General features: G+C 41.5%; 1 protein-coding gene across 3 annotated transcripts in view; it reads left to right on the top strand.

Annotated features, from left to right (window-relative positions):
* RFWD3 (ring finger and WD repeat domain 3) overlaps positions 1–19084 on the top strand; it is a 42428-nt gene extending 23344 nt beyond the window's left edge. For all 3 annotated transcript variants that reach the window (XM_059904929.1, XM_059904930.1, XM_059904928.1), the window contains exons 7-13: positions 3699–3813; positions 4311–4539; positions 7045–7195; positions 10594–10770; positions 12410–12624; positions 13889–14100; positions 16616–19084. In XM_059904929.1, the coding sequence (XP_059760912.1) occupies positions 3699–3813; positions 4311–4539; positions 7045–7195; positions 10594–10770; positions 12410–12624; positions 13889–14100; positions 16616–16759 (1243 nt within the window). In that variant the 3' untranslated portion in view covers positions 16760–19084. The remainder of the gene's footprint in view (positions 1–3698; positions 3814–4310; positions 4540–7044; positions 7196–10593; positions 10771–12409; positions 12625–13888; positions 14101–16615) is intronic.
* The last annotated feature ends 1656 nt before the right edge of the window (positions 19085–20740 follow it).

Here is a 20740-nt window from a genome sequence, read left to right as displayed (position 1 = left end):
CCTGCACTGAGAGACTACAGGGATGTGGGTTCGCTCATGTATTACTGGTAAAAATGGACACGGGCACAAACATTTAGAGAGGCCTTTGGCAATATGCTCCAGAAGTCTAAAAGTAATTCTGCTTCAGGCATTTTCTCTAAAGAAATGATTAAGGATATGTACAAAGATGTACTTAATCAGACTTGATTTTTTTTAAATTTTTTTTTTATTTTATGGCTGTGTTGGGTCTTCGTTTCTGTGCGAGGGCTTTCTCTAGGTGCAGCAAGCGGGGGCCACTCTTCATCGTGGTGCGCGGGCCTCTCACTATCACGGCCTCTCTTGTTGCGGAGCACAGGCTCCAGACGCGCAGGCTCAGTAATTGTGGCTCACGGGCCCAGTTGCTCCGCGGCATGTGGGATCTTCCCAGACCAGGGCTCGAACCCGTGTCCCCTGCATTGGCAGGCAGACTCTCAACTACTACGCCACCAGGGAAGCCCCAGACTTGATTTTTGCTTAATACTCTGAGGCACATATCCTAGTTGATAGATGTGGCTCTAGTTGATTCATTTTAATTTCTATATAATATTCTATTTCTCTAATTAGAGTTTACCTATATGTATTTCATATTGGTGGACAGTTAGGTGGTTTCCAGTTTTTGTTAATATAAGCCATGCTGCAGAGAGATAGGTGAGAGTTTCTTTAGGTCTAGAAGTGGCTTTGCTTTATCATAGGGTACATGTAATTTCAGCTTTACTAGATATTGTCAAATTGCTCTTCCAAGAGGCTATTCCAGTATATACCAGCAGCAGTGTAAGAAATTTCTCATTTTTTTTCATACCCTCACCTACTTTGTATTATCAGACTTAATTTTTGCCAGTTTCATGGAGTGAAGTAGTATTTACTTTAATTTGCTTTTCCTCAATCACGGTTGAACCTACTTTTCTATACATTGTGCTCAAATATTTTGCTCATTTATATTGAAAAAAATATATTGTTTCTTACTGATTTATAGTTCTTTGTTTTCCTTATACCAACTCTTTGTTGGTTGTATATGTTGCAAATGTCATCTTCTAGTTTATGGTTTGTCTCTTTAACTTGTCTATGGTATCTTTTGTTAAACACAAGTTTTTAATTTTAGTGTAGTCATTTATCAGTCTCTCGTTTTGTGTGTTTTTGTCCCTACTACATTACAATCATGGAGACATAATATCTTCTTTGAAATGTCTTTTTTTTTTTTTTTAATAAATTTTTTCTTTTGGCTGCGTTGGGTCTTCGTTGCTGCGTGTGGGCTTTCTCTAGTTGTGGCATGCGAGGGCTACTCTTCGTTCCGGTGCGCGGGCTTCTCATTGCGGCGCCTTCTCTTGTTGTGGAGCACGGGCTCTAGGCGAATGGGCTCAGTAGTTGTGGCGCATGGGCTTAGTTGCTCTGTGGCATGTGGGATCTTCCTGGACCAGGGCTCGAACCCATGTCCCCTGCACTGGCAGGCAGATTCTTAACCACTGTGCCACCAGGGAAGCCCCTTTTAAATGTCTTTAAAAGTTTTAGTTTTTTTTTTTTTTTTTTAATTAATCAATTTATTTATTTTTGGCTGTGTTGGGTCTTTGTTTCTGTGCGAGGGCTTTCTCTAGTTGCGGCAAGCGGGGGCCACTCTTCATCGCGGTGCGCGGGCCTCTCACTATCACGGCCTCTCTTGTTGCGGAGCACAGGCTCCAGACGCGCAGGCTCAGTAGTTGCGGCTCACGGGCCTAGTTGCTCCGCGGCATGTGGGATCTTCCTAGACCAGGGCTCGAACCCGTGTCCCCTGCATTGGCAGGTAGATTCTCAACCACTGCGCCACCGTGGAAGCCCCTAAAAGTTTTAGTTTTTACACTAGTTTTTAGTCTACCTAAAATCTAGTATTATGGATAACCACAATTGTATTAATTGTTAAAATTAATAATTTAAAAACTAATAAATAGGGCTTCCCTGGTGGCGCAGTGGTTGAGAATCTGCCTGCCAATGCAGGGGACACGGGTTCGAGCCCTGGTCTGGGAAGATCCCACATGCCACGGAGCAACTAGGCCCGTGAGCCGCAACTACTGAGCCTGCGCGTCTGGAGCCTGTGCTCCGCAACAAGAGAGGCCGCGACAGTGAAAGGCCCGCGCACCGCAATGAAGAGTGGCCCCCGCTCGCCGCAACTAGAGAAAGCCCTCACACAGAAACGAAGACCCAACACAGCCAAAAATAAATAAATAAATAAATTTATAAAAAAACAAAAAACAAAAAAAACTAATAAATAATTTTAAATTAATAAATAAAAATTTATATAGAAATATTCTTTCTATATAAATTTCCATTGCTACCTCTATCCTAAATTAAGTTTCTATATTATGAATGGACTACTCTGTTGTTCTGGGGTCTGTTTGTTAATTCTTGCACCAGTACTTCAATTTAGTCTTTCCAGCTATGAACATTATATAATATCCTTTCACTTATTCACTGTTTCTTTTGTGTCTTTTATAACTGTATTTTGCTTCTTAAAGACCTTAACTTTATTCCTAGGTTGCTGTTGTTAGAATGCTATTTCGAATGAATTTTTTTCTGTTATATTTACTAGTCAGTTATCTGTGTATGGGGAATGCTGTTGATCTAATTTTCTTGATCTTGACTACAGCAGCCTTGCTGAACTCTAATAGTTTGTGGGTTCTCTTGAATTATAAGAGCCACTTTATCCCTTCCTTTCTAATTTTCATCTTTTTTTCTCTCCTATCTCATTGGAGTGGAAATTTCTTTTTTTTCATTTCATATTTTGAAACATTCAGATTTATGATTTTTATTCCTGGTGAATATGTCCTTTCATTACACATTGTTCCTCTTTATGCCTATTCATCCTTTTTAATTCTAATCAGTCTTTTTTTAACATTTGCCTAGTGTATACTTTCTGTCTTTTTAACTTCAGCCTCTTTTTTTTATTTATTAATTAATTAATTTATTTATTTATTTATGGCTGCATTGGGTCTTCATTGCTGCACGTGGGCTTTCTCTAGGCGGGGCTACTCTTTGTTGTGGTGTGCGGGTTTCTCACTGCGGTGGCTTCTCTTGTTGTGGAGCACGGGCTCCAGGCACGTGGGCTTCAGTAGTTGTGGCATGCGGGCTCTAGAGCGCAGGGTCAGTAGTTGTGGCACATGGGGTTAGTTGCTCCGTGGCATGTGGGATCTTCCCAGACCAGGGCTCGAACCCATGTCCCCTGTACTGGCAGACAGATTCCTAACCACTGGGCCACCAGGGAAGTCCAGCCTCTTTTTATAGTGTTCTTTAATTTGAATATCTGATGAACAACCAGTACCTTATTTTCTTTTTATCCAGTAGATAATCTTGGTCTTTTAACAGGTCATTTTTACTCTTTTATAATTTGGTTCTAACTCAAGCAGTGAGCTTGGCTCTAATCCCTCATTTTGCATTTTAGGTCCCCATTCCCTAGTAAGAGCCAAATTCCTGGTCATCACTGCCTACTTCAACACTGAGACCCACCCCAGTAGGCTCATGAGTTCAGCCCTGCATGCTACTTTTCTGTAGTGTTTCTGGGCTTGAGAGATTTTTCACTTGTTATATTTTATTCACTATCATGACATATTTACAGCAAAGTGTGTATATCATAGCATGAATTTACTATGTCATCTTGATGAGAAGTCTTCTGTAGTCTTTCTAATCTCCACCTGTTGCTGGCTTTCCCCCTCTAGTTCCTTAGAAGAGGAGCAGACGCTAAGGAAGAAGGCTGAGTTAGAATCGGCACAGTGCCGGCTCCAGCTTCAAGTCCTCACTGAGGAATGCACTAAGCTTCACAGTCATGTTCAGGTAAGTTTGCCTTTTCTAATCCAAAGAACTTTTGGAGTAGGAATTAAGAAGGCATCTAAATATTATTTAGTTTCATCTCAGATATGAATAGGATTTACCAGGTTTTTCAGGAAGTAAACATGATCAAGTCTTTATTTCTGATTAGGGCTTATATACATGCTTTATGATGAATTCTACTGCAGTGTGAATTTTTTAAAAATTGAACAGCCACCTGATAATCAAAACTTGTTTAAGTCATTTCACTTCCTTGAATCTACCAATTAAATGAGAATTTCAGACAAAATGACCATTAAGGACTTTCAGTGCTTTATGATTCTGTGCTCTCCCTATTTCAATTGCTTGTTGAAATATTGTGAAAACTGCAGCAGTTCTTTAGGATACATGTTAACATTTTCTTGTAAAGGATAAGAAATATCCTTGTATTAGATCAAGGAATTGTGTATGAGGGGAATACCAAACGAAAAAGCTTCACATTTACAAAATCTTTTTCATTTTAGGACTTGAAAAAACTTATTGTGCAGCATCAGGGTCAGATTTCACAGCTGACCGGGAGTTCCCAAGCACGTTTCCTAAGCAGCCTGCCCTCCAGCCAGAGCCGACGCAAATACCATTTCCAGAAGACATTCACAGTGTCTCAAGCAGGAAACTGCCGAGTCATGACATACTGTGATGCTCTGAGCTGCCTGGTAGTATCACAGCCTTCTCCTCAGGCCTCCTTCCTTCCAGGTGAATAGTCCAGAACCTCAGGTGTTTTTTTGTTTTTGTTTTGTTTTGTTTTTTTAAGGAACATTTATTTATTTATTTTTTGGCTGCGTTGGGTCTTCGTCGCTGCGCGTGGGCTTTCTCTAGTTGCGGCGAGAGGGGGTTACTCTTCATTGTGGTGCATGGGCTTAAGAGATGCAGTGGCTTCTCTTGCTGCAGAGCACGGGCTCTAGGCACGCAGGCTTCAGTAGTTGTGGCTTGTGGGCTCTAGAGTGCAGGCTCAGTAGTTGTGGCGCACGGGCTTAGTTGCTCTGCGGCATGTGGTATCTTCACAGACCAGGGTTCGAACCCGTGTTGCCTGCGTTGGCAGGTGGATTCTTAACCACTGCGCCACCAGGGAAGTCCCCAGAACCTCAGTTTTTATGTTCATTATTGGACTATATTTCTCTCCTCCCTTCTTGGAGAATCCAGGACTCACTAGTAGGTGAACACTGTCCACAGCCCACCAAATCACTTTTTCCTAGTCACTTTCCTATTAATACAGATACTTTAGGGTACTGCAAAGATATCTGTACTGTCTGTTGACGTCATTCTGTAAATTTGTTCACCAAAAGGGTAGAGATACTGAACCATGGTAAAGTGAGAGAATATGTACTTAGAAGTGTGGGTTGTCCAAGGATAAGAACATCATTCCTGTATGTCCCACTAAAGTACAGATTCATTTTAGACTAGAAATATTTGAAAAAACACTACCCCAAGCTCTAATTCAAGTTAAAACAAGATTTAATGCTTATTTTCAGTAGTGTTCAAACTGACAAATTCCAAATAAAAGAATTTGGGAACATTATTATTTTATTAATATTATACTGCTTTTCTCTTTTTTGTGTGCTTTTCAAGCTTAATTTTAGGTTGTCCTAATGTTGAAAACCAAATCTCACATGCCCAATGTTGTAGATGTTTTTCCTGCTGTCTTCAGCATATGATTTCTGCCAACTGTGAGGTCCCTTTGCTTCAGCCTGATTTCCTGTCCCCCGACTTAGAAGTTACATTCAAATGCTTCAAAACTATGTCCCCCACACTTAGGTATATATAGGATTGGTGGTGGAATCCCTAGATTATCTTATATTTCTCTATTCACTAATATTACCTATGAGTTGAGAGGCTATCAGGAGGCTCCAGTTGAGGGAAAAGTAAAAGGATTGTTTATAATGTTCCTATATCCCATTCAAAATTTTAATAAAAAGATTTATCATCATATAAAACCCTCCCCATTAATTGGAAAAATACTTATTTCTTCCAGTTGTTTCCCCAAATTGGGTGTGATCTGTTCCTTTATTTCTTAATGCGTCTATTCCATACTGCACAGCTGATAGACTGATGATGCTAATTTCCTCTTGTTTCCTTTAATGATTAACTAGGCAAATACTCATGTTCCCTTGTTGATTTAAAGCCTGTAGTTTCTGTGTTTGTTTCTCTGGCTCTCCTAATTCTGTTTCAGGAGAAAACACAGTAAACTTTCTCTCACTTTTTTCCCTAGTGAAGCAGAAGTGTGATCTTCAATCTAGGATTTGACAAATTTTGTTTGTGTATAACTCAGGTAAAATAGGTACTTGGTAAAAATAAATGTATTATCATAACCTGGTAAGAGAACAGAGTAACAAATAAATTTAAAAGGACAAGTTTTTGGCTTTCTTTTCCTCTCTTGGAATGATATACCTTGATTAGCATACTTGATGTCATCTGTTTTCATTCTGTTTCAGAAAAAGGTAACATATCTTGACCACCTGACACAGAAATTACTTATCTCCATTCTGTATTGTTCATTATCTCTTCTACATCTTGAGTATCTGTGGTTCAGGTGGAATAGTGTCTCTCTCTCTCTCTCTCTCTCTCTCTCTCTCTCTCCCTCTCCCCCAACAGCTTTATTATTAAAGTATAATTGATGTACAATAAACTGCACATACTTAACGTGGTATATACCATTTGGTGAGTGTTGATACATGTATACACTCCTGAAACCATCGCCACAGTCTAGATAATGAACATATCTGTCACCCTGAAAGTTTGCTCAAGCCCTTTTGTAATCCATCATCCACCTGTCCCTCCCTCCTCTCCCCATCCCCAGGCAACCACGTTCTGTCATGAAAGATCAGTTTATATTTTCTAGAATTTTACATAAATGGAACCATACAGTGTTACTCTTTTTTTGTCTGGCTTTTTTCAACATAACTTTTTTAAGATTAGCCATATTATTGTGTCTATCAGTAGTTCATTTCTTTTTATTGTTGGGTAGTATTCCATTGTATGTATATACAATGCTTTATCATTCACTTATTGATAGATATTTGGGATGGAATGTATTTTTTAAAATAAATTAGAACTCCGGGGAATTTTTATTTTCTTTGTTCGACTAGCTTTTTCCCAGAGACATGCCAAGAAAGGTGAAGAAAGGACCTACTTGAAATGGTAGTTTGCTTTGTCCTAAATTGACTTTCAGTGATCTGTTTCACTCTCTCGTATCTTTGGCAGGCTTTGGTGTTAAGATGTTGAGTACTGCCAACATGAAAAGCAGTCAGTATATTCCCGTGCATGGCAAACAGATACGTGGACTGGCTTTCAGCAGTCGATCCAAAGGCTTACTTCTCTCTGCTTCCCTGGACAACACTATTAAACTGACCAGGTGAGTGCTTTGTGGGGAAGATGGGCCCTGGGTTGCCTAGGGTTGAATAGTGTGGGAATTAGTTATCTGTGTTATGATGATCTTGGCTTTTGTGGGGGTGGGATGGGAGATGTGTAAGGCATTGTCTTCTCAGATCCAGCTTCATTGATTTTAAAATGTATTGCTTTAAAAAGTGGACACATCTGGTGACAAAACAGAACGAGTGGTGTTCCATTTCTTAAAAATTATATATGTTACAAAATATATCTTAAGTCATGCAGATGAGAGTAACACCCTAGAGTTGGTAGAATGACAATATGGAGGGAGCCTTGGTACTGACACCATGGAGTCACCATACTAGCTTGGGACTGCTTATTCCTTGTCTGTTCCCGGATCGTTGTACCTAACAGAAATGCCTACCAGGAACTCACTGTCCTGGGTGCCATGATGACTGCTCTCATCAGTAACCCTCAGTTACTACATTTTATCTTTCACATGCTCTGCAAGTACCCTGCACCAGATCTGAGTGTGCTCCATGCCTTTATCTTTTAGAAAGTAGTTCTAACCCACGCACCTATGGCCACCTAATCTACGACAAAGGAGGCAAGAATATACAATGGAGAAAAGACAGCCTCTTCAATAAGTGTTGCTGGGAAAACTGGACAGCTACATGTAAAAGAATGAAATTAGAACACTCCCTAATACCATACACAAAAATAAACTCAAAATGGATTAAAGACTTAAATTTAAGGCCAGACACTTTAAAACTCTTAGAGGAAAACATAGGCAGAGGACTACCCTGGGGGGTGCATAAGAATATGCCTGCCAATGCAGGGGATACGGGTTTGAGCCGTGGTCCAGGAAGATCCCACATGCCATGGAGCAGCTAAGCCCGTGCGCCACAACTAATGAGCCTGCGCTCTAGAGTGCGCAAGCCACGTCTACTGAGCCCGCATGCCACAACTACTGAGCCCGCATGCCACAACTGCTGAGCCCGCATGCCACAACTACTGAGCCCGCACACCTAGAGCCTGTGCTCCGCAACAAGAAAAGCCAACACAATGAGAAGCCCACGCACCGCAACAAAGAGTAGCCTCTGCTCGCCATAACTAGAGAAAGCCCATGTGCAGCAACGAACCCCAATGCAGCCAAAAATAAATAAATAAATTTATTTAAAAAAAAAAAACATAGGCAGAACACTCTTTGACATAAATCACAGCAAGATCTTTTTTGACCCACCACCTAGAGTAATGAGAATAAAAACAAACAAAAGGGACTTAATTAAACTTAAAAGCTTTTGTACAGCAAAGGAAACTATAAACAAGACAAAAAGACAACCTCAGAATGGGAGAAAATATTTGCAAATGAAGCAACTGACAAAGGATGAATCTCCAAAATATACAAACAGCTCATGCAGCTCAATATCAAAAAAACAAATAACCCAGTCAAAAAATGAGCGGAAGACCTGAGTAGACATTTCTCCAAAGAAGACAGATAGATGGCCAACAAACCATGAAAAGATGCTCAACATCACTAATTATTAGAGAAATGCAAATCAAAACTATAATGCAGTATCACCTCACACTGGTCAAAATGGCCATCATCAAAAAATCTACAAACAGTAAATGCTGGAGAGGGTGTGGAGAAAAGGGAACCCTCCTGCACTGTTGGTGGGAATGTAAATTGATACAGCCACTATGGAGAACAGTATTGAGGTTCCTTAAAACACTAAAAATAGAACTACCATATGACCCAGCAATCCCACTATTGGGCATACACCCAGAGGAAACCATAATTCAAAAAGACACATGCTGGGGACTTCCCTGGTGGCCCAGTGGTTAAGAATCCACCTGCCAATGCAGGGGACACGGGTTCGAGCCCTAGTCCGGGAAGATCCCACATGCCGTGGAGCAACTAAGCCCGTGTTGCACAACTACTGAGCCTGCGCTCTAGAGCCCGCAAGCCACAACTGCTGAGCCCACGTGCCACAACTACTGAAGCCCGCACGCCTAGAGCCTGTGCTCCACAACAAGAGAAGCCACTGCAATGAGAAGCCAGCGCACCGCAACAAAGAGTAGTCCCCGCTCAGTGCAACTAGAGAAAGCCCGCGCACAGCAACGAAGACCCAATGCCGCCAAAAAATAAATAAATAAATAAATAAATTTATTTTTAAAAAAAACAAAAAAACACATGCACTCCAGTGTTCATTGCAGCTCTATTTACAGTAGCCAGGACACGGAAGCAACCTAAATGTCCATCAACAGAGGAATGGATAAAGAAGATGTGGTACGTATATACAATGGAATATTACTCAGCCATAAAAAGAAACGAAATTGGGTCATTTGTAGAGATGTGGATGGACCTAGAGACTGTCATGCAGGGTGAAGTAAGTCAGAAGGAGAACAACAAATATATTAATGCATATATGTGGAATCTAGAAAAATGGTATAGATGATCTTATTTGCAAAGCAGGAATAGAGACACAGACATAGAGAACAAATGTATGGATACCAAGGGGGAAAAGAAGGGGGTGGGAGGAATTGGGAGATTGGGATTGACATATATACACTATTGCTATTATGTATAAAATAGGTAACTAATGAGAACCTACTCTATAGCACAGGGAACTCTACTCAGTGCTCTCTGGTGACCTAAATGGGAAGGAAATCCAAAAAAGAAGGTATCTATGTATACGTATAGCTGATTCATTTTGCTGTACGGTAGAAACTAACACAAGTTTGTAAAGCAACTGTACTCCAATAAAAATTAATTAAAAAAAAAAAAAAGTAGTTCTGATTAGATGTCTCTTAGTTGGCTTCTTATTTAATTTCTCCAGCTAAATCTGAGGGACATCATGATGCCTGCTCCAGGCCTGATATACCTTTTGACTTTTCAAGAATGCCTCAGCTTAATTTTACCCCCAAAATCAATGTACCATTATGTTTTATGTGTATCTATGTGCTATGACTTATTTTAGTAATGTTGAAAATTAGGGGGAGAAAGAAAGGTTAAATAGCAACGTGTTATTAATGACTACCTCTGGATGATTGGATTATAATTTATTTTTATTTTTCTTATATGTATTTTCTAGTTTTTCAATATTAAATATTGATTACCTGTGTAATAGGTAGCTATGGAGAAGGTAATAGGGGTAGAGTAGGGAATGTACTGTTTATCTGTCCCTTTAACTTATTCTTTTACTTCCTTACAGCTCAGGAGGAAAACCTGTCCCCCAAAACAAATATTTTGGAATTAAAAGGAGTTATCTGGGCAGTCCCTAGGGGAAATTGGGAATCCAGATAGTTTTGGTGTGTGGTTACGTTCTTAAAGGATCATCATTAAAATGATAATCTTTACATCTTTCTTCTGTATTTGATTTTTGTAATGCATAGTTGTAAAAGTCTTTTTTAACTCCACAGCCTGGAGACAAATACTGTGGTCCAGACTTATAATACTGGACGTCCTGTCTGGAGCTGCTGCTGGTGTCTTGATGAAAACAATTACATGTATGCTGGATTGGTCAACGGTTCAATTCTGTTGTATGACCTTCGAAACACAAGCTTTCATATCCAGGAGTTAGTACCTCAGAAAGCTAGGTAGGGAGCCACCTGTAGGTAACAGCTTTCTCTTAGACTGTGATTGTATTAATCCTGTCTTTTGAGAGTGTTTCACAGTTGATCAGAATTCCTAACAGAGGGCATTTCTCTGAGTCCACTGATCTATTCTCACTTCAGAATCAGTAAGATCCTTAGAGTTTGTGTTCATGATAGTTCATATGGTAGAAAGTTCTGGTACCAAATATAACCAGATTGACCCAACATGCCAAAATGAAATCAGATATGTGTTCAGAGCCCAGCTCCACCATTTATGAGCTGTGTGACCTTGGTCACATTTCTTGGCCTGTTATGAGCTTCATCTGTGAAATGTGGTTAGCACCGTCTTGCTTTAATAGACACACATGTCTAACACATAGGAAGAGATCAGTAAAGAGCAGCCCAATAAAAAGTGATTTAAAACTTCCCTAATCCACAGCTGGACCACCTTGGTCTAAGGATACCATATTACTATGATTTATCCATTTATAATCCAGTTATAGAGTTGGGAGGTTTGTGAGGTTGGCCCAGGTTCTGAGGATGGGTAGCCACCAGCACCACTTTGGCTCTTCAGAGTGTACAAAAAGGGGGGTAGAGCAATCTAAACATAAAGATATCACTATAGTAATAATTGTTTACTGAAACCTAGCCTCAACACTGTGGGGTTTTCGTTTCATTTGGGTTGAGTGGAATCGTTCTTCAGTGATGTGGTTCATGGGCCTGAAGGTGACTGATACAAGTTTATACAAATTCGAACTTCAGGCAAACAAGGTGACTGCCGTCTGTGTAGAGGATCCACGTAGACAATAAAATACAGCAAATAGCAAGGGAAGAATATGTATTTGTTTTTGTTTTAGTTTGCTTAGGTTAGCTTCATTATGACAAGGAAATGAAACAAAGCAGGCAACGTGATCACTTTGGCAGCTTCAGCAGAAACGAGTTCATAGGAACATAGTCTGTAGGCTAATATTTCTGAGAGAACTCTTGGCATGCAGTCTGGGTCATATGATTGCAGAAAGACATTTAGAAAATCTCTAAAGAAACAATCCTGTTTCTGAATTAAAATGTAGTTGCTTTAGGCTGTTTTTTTTGTTTGTTTGTTTTTTGGCCGTGCCACACAGCTTATGGGATCTTAGTTCCCTGACCAGTGGTCGAACCTGGGCCCACAGCAGTGAAAGCACAGATTCCTAACCACTGGACCACCAGGGAATTCCCTAGGCTGGATTTTAATTGAGGGGGTCTGTCAACTACAGCTTGGAAGCTTTAGTTTATTAGATGTATAAGCTGAATTTCCTTCCTGACTTTTCTTGTGTATGTGGCTAACCCCATTTCCAGAAGCTTCACGCCAGTCAGTTCTTGTGTTTGTAATCTTATACTTTTAAATTTCCTAGTCCTTTTTTTTCCCGTTGCTTTTAGAGCATGTGGTGTCCCCTCTGAAACTGAATGTGGAATATTATATGTATGCTCTTTTGTTTCTGCAGAGTGGGTTGGTAGTTTTATCAGCTGTGAGAGGATAGTCACCCTCAGAAGTTTTTTAACCTTTTCTATAGAGTTAGGAAAGTCCTCAAGGGCTCCTGGTAGTGGGGTCTGGAGCAATCCAAGTATTGGAAGGTGAGGCATAATTTCCTTTCTTTCCCTTCAGATGCCCGCTGGTATCCCTGTCATACATACCCAGAGCTGCCTCGGCTGCATTTCCATATGGTGGGGTGTTGGCTGGAAGCTTGGAGAATGCTTCCTTTTGGGAGCTGAAAATGGGCTTTACTCATTGGCCTCATGTGCTGCCCATGGAGCCTGGGGGCTGCATAGACTTTCAGACAGAGAGCAGCACCCGGCACTGTCTTGTGACCTACAGGCCTGGTGAGTGTTGTTGGCATGTCCTCGTGGGACCTGTGGTTTGTTTGGGAGCAGATTGGTAGAGGGGAGAAAAGGAGAGCTTGTCCTAGCCTTCAGGGGGTACTGGTAAGCCCCTCACAGACTAATAGCTCTTGCTACTACAGTGAGGACAGTGGCCCCAGGTTCTTCCACAGAGCCTGCCTCCCTTTTCCTCACTTGTGTGAACTGGGACATATTTGGCCAGGTACTCCTTGGAAGTGAATCAGCCACTTTAGGAGCCCCTATGACTTAAGACAGTAGTGGAATGAGGAGACCTGCTCTTGAAGCCACTGAGCTACCCTTAGATCAGTGTCATGTTTTCTACTTGCCCCTCATTTCACTTAAAAGAAAGGCCCAGATAAGGGGAGTCATGTAAAGAACCCAGACTCTATGCTATTAGCTGTTCTTCCTTATTTGGGGCCAACACACGTCAGTGAAGAGTAGATGGACAACCGTAGTGGCCCTAGCCAGCTGAACTTCTCATGGCCTCCAGAACCAGGACTGCAACCCTTGACGACCAACTATGCTAAAATTCACAGGTTCTTCCTAGCTGAAAGGTATGAATCTAAATTCCTGATGAGCTATATTGATGGTCAGGCAGCTGTTTTGTAAGAGATAGTCATTAAAGTGCTCATACTTCTGCTAGTTGTGGATTGACCTAAGCATTTTAAGTTTTGTTTGAGCTGAGAAGCTGCTTCAGCAGACTCTTCTTTCCCTTTTGGTTTTAGTCATCTAGGTCCTCTATCTCCAAGGATTTGCTATGACTTTAGAAAGCTTGGGGATCCCATTTTGTTCTCTAGCTTTTGTTTGCCTCCCAGCAGAACCACTTGTATGTGCTTCCCCTTCTGTAATAATATGCTTTCACTTTATATGTACAGTTCCAGGGATTAATGGGGTCCTGACTCGGGGAAGGAAAAAACCTTGTAGTCAGAACCCTTAAGGAAGACAAAAACCCAAACAGAGGTCTGGCCGGTTACAGTGATTTTCCTAAAAAGGCTAGCTCATTCTCAGAATTGTTTCCTTCATATACAAAAACCTATTGTAGATAACTTGCTTCATCCTAGCCTAGGGTTCTGAATTTCATTTGTGATGTATTATTTTGTTCTTGTTATGTTTGCTCTGTCACTATTCATGATGGTTTGATAAAATTGTGCCCTTTCCACTCAACTAACTGGTAACCAAGTTCATGTACTTGGTTAATTTCTTTGGACCATCCCCATGGATCAATACTGATTTCTCTGTCTCATAGATAAAAATCACAGCACCTTACGAAGTGTACTCATGGAGATGTCCTATAAGCTGGATAATGCTGGAGAGCCAATCTGCTCCTGCCATTCTGTACAAACATTCCGTGGGGGACCCACTTGCAAACTACTGACCAAAAGTGCCATTTTCCAAAATCCAGAGAATGATGGCAGCATCCTGGTGTGTACTGGGGATGAAGTGTCAAATTCTGCCCTGGTGAGTAGTCTGTCAGTTTTTTATACTGACTTATATAAAGCAAAGAGCCAAAGTTCTCCATAATTGCATGTATCTTCATACGTGTATATGTGTGGTTGCTTAGTTTATTTTTTACACAAGTCACACTTTATTGATACATACTATTCTATAGTTTGCTCTTTCCTATTTAACTTCCTGTTTTGGATATCTTTCCATACCAATATCTTTAGATTGACCTCACTCTTTTTATGTGAGCTATAGTGTCTCATGGGCCATATTGTGAACCTTTTAAAAGAAGTGCTACTGAAACCTCTATAAAATAATTGATCAGGCATCAGCTTCATCAATTCAGGATGAATTTACAGTGCAGGGGTCAGCCTGTCACCACCTGAATACATTGATCAACCTTTGCATCACTGTAAGTGGGTTAACCAGAAATAATTTGCCTCTTGATGTTAGGCAAAATGAAGCACACGATGCCGTCTGTGTGGTGTCCTTGAACCCATAGAGCAGCACTGTCCAATTACGTCACGCTGGCCATGTGAGCACTTGAAAGTAGTTAATGTGAATGAAGAACTTAATTGTAAAATTTTTATGTAATTTAATTTAAATGTAAAGAGCCTTATGTGGCATACTGTATAACACAGGAAACTCCGCTTAATGCACTGTGGTGACCTAGATGGGAAGGAAATCCAAAAAAGAGGGGATATATGTATATGTATAGCTGATTCATTTTGCTGTACAGTAGAAACTAACAACATTGTAAAGCATCTATACTACAATAAAAATTAATTTAAAAAAAAAGAGCCTTATGTGACTAGTGGCCACCATATTGGATAGCACCACTCTAGAGTCTAATGCTTTCATTTACTGGAATTGCAGTGGGTAGAGGAACAAGTTAAGTAATAGTACAGAAAGCAAACACACAAATCTAGGTTGTGGACATTCTATAGGACAACTGATCCTGCTTCCACAACAAGTCAGTGGCAGAAGAAAAAAAAGTGGGGAGGTTGGATCTGCTCTAGGTTAAAAGAGGCTTGGGACTTCCCTGGCAGTCCAGTGGTTAAGACTCTGTGCTTCCACTGCAGGGGGTATGGGTTCTATCCCTGGTTGGGGAATTAAGATCCTGCATGCCATGTGGTGTGGCCAAAAAAAAAGAGGCTTATTTAAATTTATGACTATTGGACTTCCCTGGTGGTCCAGTGGTTAAGAATCTGCCTGCCAATGCAGGGGACACGGGTTTGATCCCTGGTCCAGGAAGATCCCACGTGCCGTGGGCAACTAAGCCCTTGCGCCACAACTACTGAGCCCACACTCTGGGGCCTGCGTGCCGCCACCACTGAGCCCTCGTGCTGCAACTACTGAAGTCCGTGTGCCTAGAGCCCATGCTTCACAACAAGAGAAGCCACCGCAATGAGAAGCCTGCGCACCGCAATGAAGAGCAGCCCCCGCTCGCAGCAACAAAGACCCAGGGCAGCCAAAAAAAAAAAAAAAACAGACATTTATGACTACCAAGTATAATGTGGACCTTACTTGGATCCTGATTCAAACAAACCAAATATAAAAAGAGACTATCAGAAAGTTTTTATTATGCACTAGGTATTAGAGAATACTATAAATTATTGTTCATTTTGTTAGGCATAGTGACACTGAGGTGTAAGAAAATGTCTTTTTTTTTTTTTTTTTGGCTGCGTTGGGTCTTTGTTGCTGCACATGGGCTTTCTCTAGTTGTGGCGAGCGGGTGCTACTCTTCATTGCGGTGTGCAGGCTTCTCATTACAGTGTTACAGTGGCTTCTCTTGTGGAGCACGGGCTCTAGGCGTGCGGGCTTCAGTAGCTGTGGCACGCGGGCTCGGTATTTGTGGTGCACGGGCTTAGTTGCTCAGCAGCATGTGGGATCTTCCCAGACCAGGGCTCGAACCCGTGTCCCCTGCATTGGCAGGTGGATTCTTAACCACTGCGCCACCAGGGAAGTCCCAAGAAAATGTCTTTTTTTAGAGATGTATACTTATGTATGTAAGGGTAAAATGACATGATGTCACCAAAGAAAAAAATAAAATCAATAAAGCAGGTATGGTAAAAGCTTAGTAATCTGGGTGATGGATGGCTCATTGTACTATTGTACTTTTTATTACTTTAATTTTTTTTTTCCACAATAAAAAATTTTTTTAAAGGAGAAGAAAGCACCAGTTAGAATATAGGTTCCATGAGGGCAGAGACAGGGACTTCTTGTCTTGTTGACCCTTCTTTCCCTAAAAGAGTTCTTGGCACATAGATTGAAGCGGTGAATACTAGGCTTGGTTTTCAGATCCACTCACAGGTAGACTAATTGCTGATTATAGTAGGTGAGGCCATACGTGACCTATGTCAGATGTGTTGGCTTTGTGCAACCTTGTGAAGGTTAGGGACAGTCTGTTTTGCTCCCCAGGCAATGCTGTCTCTGCGGTGCTTTCAAAGTTGTGTGATGATAAAGAATGCAAGTCCCTAGCTGAATTGAAGGGACCTAGCTGACCTTTGTCTCTGCTTTTCTTTTTTAGCTGTGGGATGCTGGCAGTGGCTCGTTGCTGCAGGAACTGCAGGCTGATCAGCCTGTCTTGGACATCTGCCCATTTCAGGTGAACCATAACAGCTACTTGGCTACCTTAACGGAGAAGATGGTCCACATCCATAGGTGGGAGTGACCATGGTCTTGAAACTTGTCGGGCATGCTGCTGGTTAATGTTAAATGTTTGTTAGCACCTGGCAGCCCTGAGCAAGATCTGTGCTTATTGTCTGTGGCCTAGAACTTTTGGGATTGTGGTTCCGTTGGGTTAGTATGATTCTAGGACTCCAGGTCAGCAAAGCACTACAGATTGTGTATTTTCAGTGTCCATCAAAAGAGTCAGTGACTGGTACTCCATCACATTATACATTTCTTGGGGGTAAAAGCCTTCATGAATCTTCGTTGAGAATCAATATTTTTGATCAAACTTTCTGCCGAACCTCGGAGAGTATCCTCCCAGAAGTCATTTAGGATATGTGTGTGCACCAAGCATTTCCAGAGGATGTGACATCCCACCAGAGTGGTCTTGTCACTTGAGCTATATGACTTGGGAATGCGTATGTTCCTGAAGGGACTAACCATCTTCCTGATGCTGCTTGGATGCAGCCTGGATGCAAAAGAATCTTTAGTTGAACACAAGAGGGCACTGTAGAATCTTCCAAAGGATTTGATCTATTTCTGACCTTGTGGCCTGATAACCTTTTAGTAACTTGGTCTCATCCCTACAGAAGTGTGTGGTAGAGCACATCTGGTCTGCTTTGTGGCAGGAACAGTAATATTCAGGTGTGCAGTGCTGGGATATTGGTAAACCCAGTGATGGTGGTGGCTGATGAGCTGTAGACCCTTCCCTAATGCCGAGTGTACGGAGTTCGTCACATTGTGGGAGTCAAGGAGAGAGACCAGTTGTTTGAGCAGTGAGGAAGACTCACTTTTTTTTCTAGCCAGCTTAGGATCTCAGGATTGGTTTTATATAAGCCAATGCTTTGAAGGCCACTCTTTGTCCCTCTCACTAGGAAAAGATGAGCCATATGTCAGAGCTCTTACTTGAGTCTTCTAGTATGAGAGATCAGGAGCAAGGGGCTAACCAAGAGAGGCTTACAAAAGAGAAGCTACTCAGACTGCTGTTGAAAGCAAAAGAAGGACTTGTGTTTTCCATTTTGAAAGAGTCTCTCTCTGAATAAAGTCAACCCCTTGGAGTGAGGAGCCATTCTTGAGCGTGTTTAGAATTCCCAGGTTAAATCCTTCCCCCAGGTGAAACTGATGTTTGATTCCAAGTTCCTCTGATTTGCCTCCCTTCCTAACTTTAAAAAAAAGTGTTGTTAGTAAAACAGTTATTCTCAGGAAGATAATAGTGGTTGGAGGCCTATGTGGTTTGCAGGGAGATGCCCACCAGCTTTCATTTCAGCCCTGGATTGTCCAACTTTGGGAGCTGCACTTTTCTCCAATAGAGGGCTCACTTTATATCTGTTTGCTTTGCCAAAGGCTACTCTGCTAAACTGTTGTCCACAACAGAACATATCTCAAGGTGTGTGCTCCTTGTTCTTGGGAGCAGGATGGCTAACAGTGTGATTTTCTTAAATAATAGGAATTTTATTTTATTTTATGTATAAGTTTTATCATTTTTATTTTAAAACAGTTCTGACCGGTCAACTCCTGAACTGTTTCCAGCATTTCTCACCAGCAAGGGGTTATTGCAGTAGATTTCCCCAGAGTTCCACATTCTAGTTGTGCTTTTAAAGAGTGGCCTCCTATTTAAGGACATCTTTCAAAAAGCCAGTTTCCAGAGCCTGGGAAAGAGCCCCCTTTTCTAGAGGAGGTGTTCCTTTTGATATGTTGATGATTAAGAATGACTGCCAGGTCTGGCAGAGAAGGATTTGAATGAAAAAGCAGAGCTCATCTGGTTTCAGCCAATGATAAGATAACAGAGAGGATGCAAGTGGTCAGGCCCTGGCTGCCTCTGTCTTTGGCAGGGGCAGAACCCAGGGCAGGGTTAGGATTTGACTAATGTTGAAGTACACTCAGCTGATGCTGATTAATCCCCCCAAGTGTAGGAACCAAGGGACTTGTATTACTAGGGAAGTTGGAAGAATCTCATGTCTTACCAATCCTTGCATTCCTCTAGTAAATTTAGATGTTTTAGAAGCAAATTCTTGGGACTGTGACTGATTTCTCCAAAGGAAAAAAACTTTGCTCCTGCCCCCGCTCTCCTCTGCCTGGCAGGAGAGATTACCTCTGTAGACCCAGACTCTGCCCCACCATGTTCCCTCACCCCTGGCTCTAAGTTTGTTTTCGCATTTGAGGGTTTGGAGTTAAGCAGACTCAAAAATATTTTCTTGTTGTATATGTCCTTATACCTGCTTTGAAAACCGGACAGTGGGATCTCTGTTCATGTTCTGTGTTTTAATGTTTGTGTTTTATGTTTTAATGTTAATATGAAAATAAAGCATTTACCATGTGTACCTGCTCCTGATGTCTTTTGTCTTTTTTTTTTTTTGGCTGTGTTGGGTCTTAGTTGCAGCACGCGGGATCTTCATTGCCATGCGCAGGCTTCTCTCTAGTTGTGGAGTGCAGGCTTCTCTTTAGTTTTGGCATGCAGGCTCTCTAATTGTGGCGCTCGGGCTCCAGTAGAAGCCCTAGAGTTGGCCATGACCCCAGTTCCTCTCATGAAGGTAGTATCCTGACGAGGTAGAGAGAGTGACAGTACTTAACATCACTAGGCAAACAATATGCCCCTTCCCTCAGTTCACCTGAGTCACTTGCTGCCTGAGTCAAGGAAAGGAAACAAAGACATTAGCAGATGCTAACATTTGCTTCTCTGATTAAGACCCCTCCCTCCCCCCCCCAAAAAAAAGACGTGAAATTCCTTTAGGAACCATAGTTTGTACAACTTGGCAAATTGTTGTAAGGGAGGTAGAACACCCACACTCCAGAATACCGGGTTCTTCTCTCTGGGTCTTAACAACCCTAGACAAAATAGGGTTCTCACCCTAGACAATCACTGAGATTTCTGTGACAAGTTCAGATCCCTTAGCCGGATAATTTGGAGTGCCTGGAAGTATGTTATTCCATTTTTCATCCCTTTACTCTTGTTGATATTAAGCCACTGCTGTCGTTCCAGCTCAGTAGTCATACTGTTTTGTTTCTTAAAATTAAAAAGTAATCAGAATAGTTCATTTTAGATTTATAATAACAACTTACATTTACTGAGTATGTACCTAATGCTGTGGTATACCTTTTATATGAAAGGAACTTTCAGAGAAGTGAAAGAATTTGCCCAGGTGTGGTGGCCAGGAACATGTGCCTTTCAGATCTCTGACCAAGGAGGGCATAATTGACTGCTGTTCCAGCTGCTGAGCTCTGAAATCCACTACTGCATCACAGCAAGGCCGCACTTCCCAAAGGTTGCTCCCAGCCAGTGACTGAGGATGGCAGGGATACTAAGGCAGGCCCATTTCTGGGAGACGCTGAATGCCTGACAGGCAACTTTAGCTTGAGGACTCTCCAATGGTGGTGGCCAAACTTTCTTAGACTTGAACTTCAGTCTAAGTTGTTTCCACCTAACCATCCTTGCTTCCTTCCTCTCTATCTCTACTTCACACAGGGTGAGATCTGTGTATTTGACTGTTCTAATTGCCTCATCTATGTGGAATCATGCAGTATTTGTCTTGTTGTGACTGGCTTATTTCACTTAGCATAATGTCTTCAAAGTTCATCCATGTTGTAGCATGTATCAGAATTTCCCTCCTTTTTAAGACAATGATGTTCCATTGCATGCATATACCACATTTTGCTTATCCATTCATCTGTCAGTGGACACTTGAGTTGTTTCCACATTTTAACTATTATGAATAATGTTGCTATGAACATGGGTGTACAAATATCTCTTTGAGACCCTGCTTTCAATTCTTTTGGGTATATACCCAGAAGTGGAATTGTTGAATCATATGTAATTCTGTTCTTAATTATTTGAGGAACTGCCATACTGTTTTTCCACAGCAGCTGTGCCATTTTACATTCCCACTAACAGTGCATAAGAGTTTCAGTTTCTCCACATCCTCTTCGACTCTTGTTACTTCCTGGGTTTTTTTTTTTGGCGGGGGGGGGGGGGGTTGTTTGTTTG

This window comes from Balaenoptera ricei, chromosome 19 (assembly GCF_028023285.1).
Source record: "Balaenoptera ricei isolate mBalRic1 chromosome 19, mBalRic1.hap2, whole genome shotgun sequence".
Lineage (NCBI taxonomy): Eukaryota > Metazoa > Chordata > Mammalia > Artiodactyla > Balaenopteridae > Balaenoptera > Balaenoptera ricei.
Note: the sequence above shows the minus strand (reverse complement) of the source record. Positions and strands in the feature narration are given on the sequence as shown.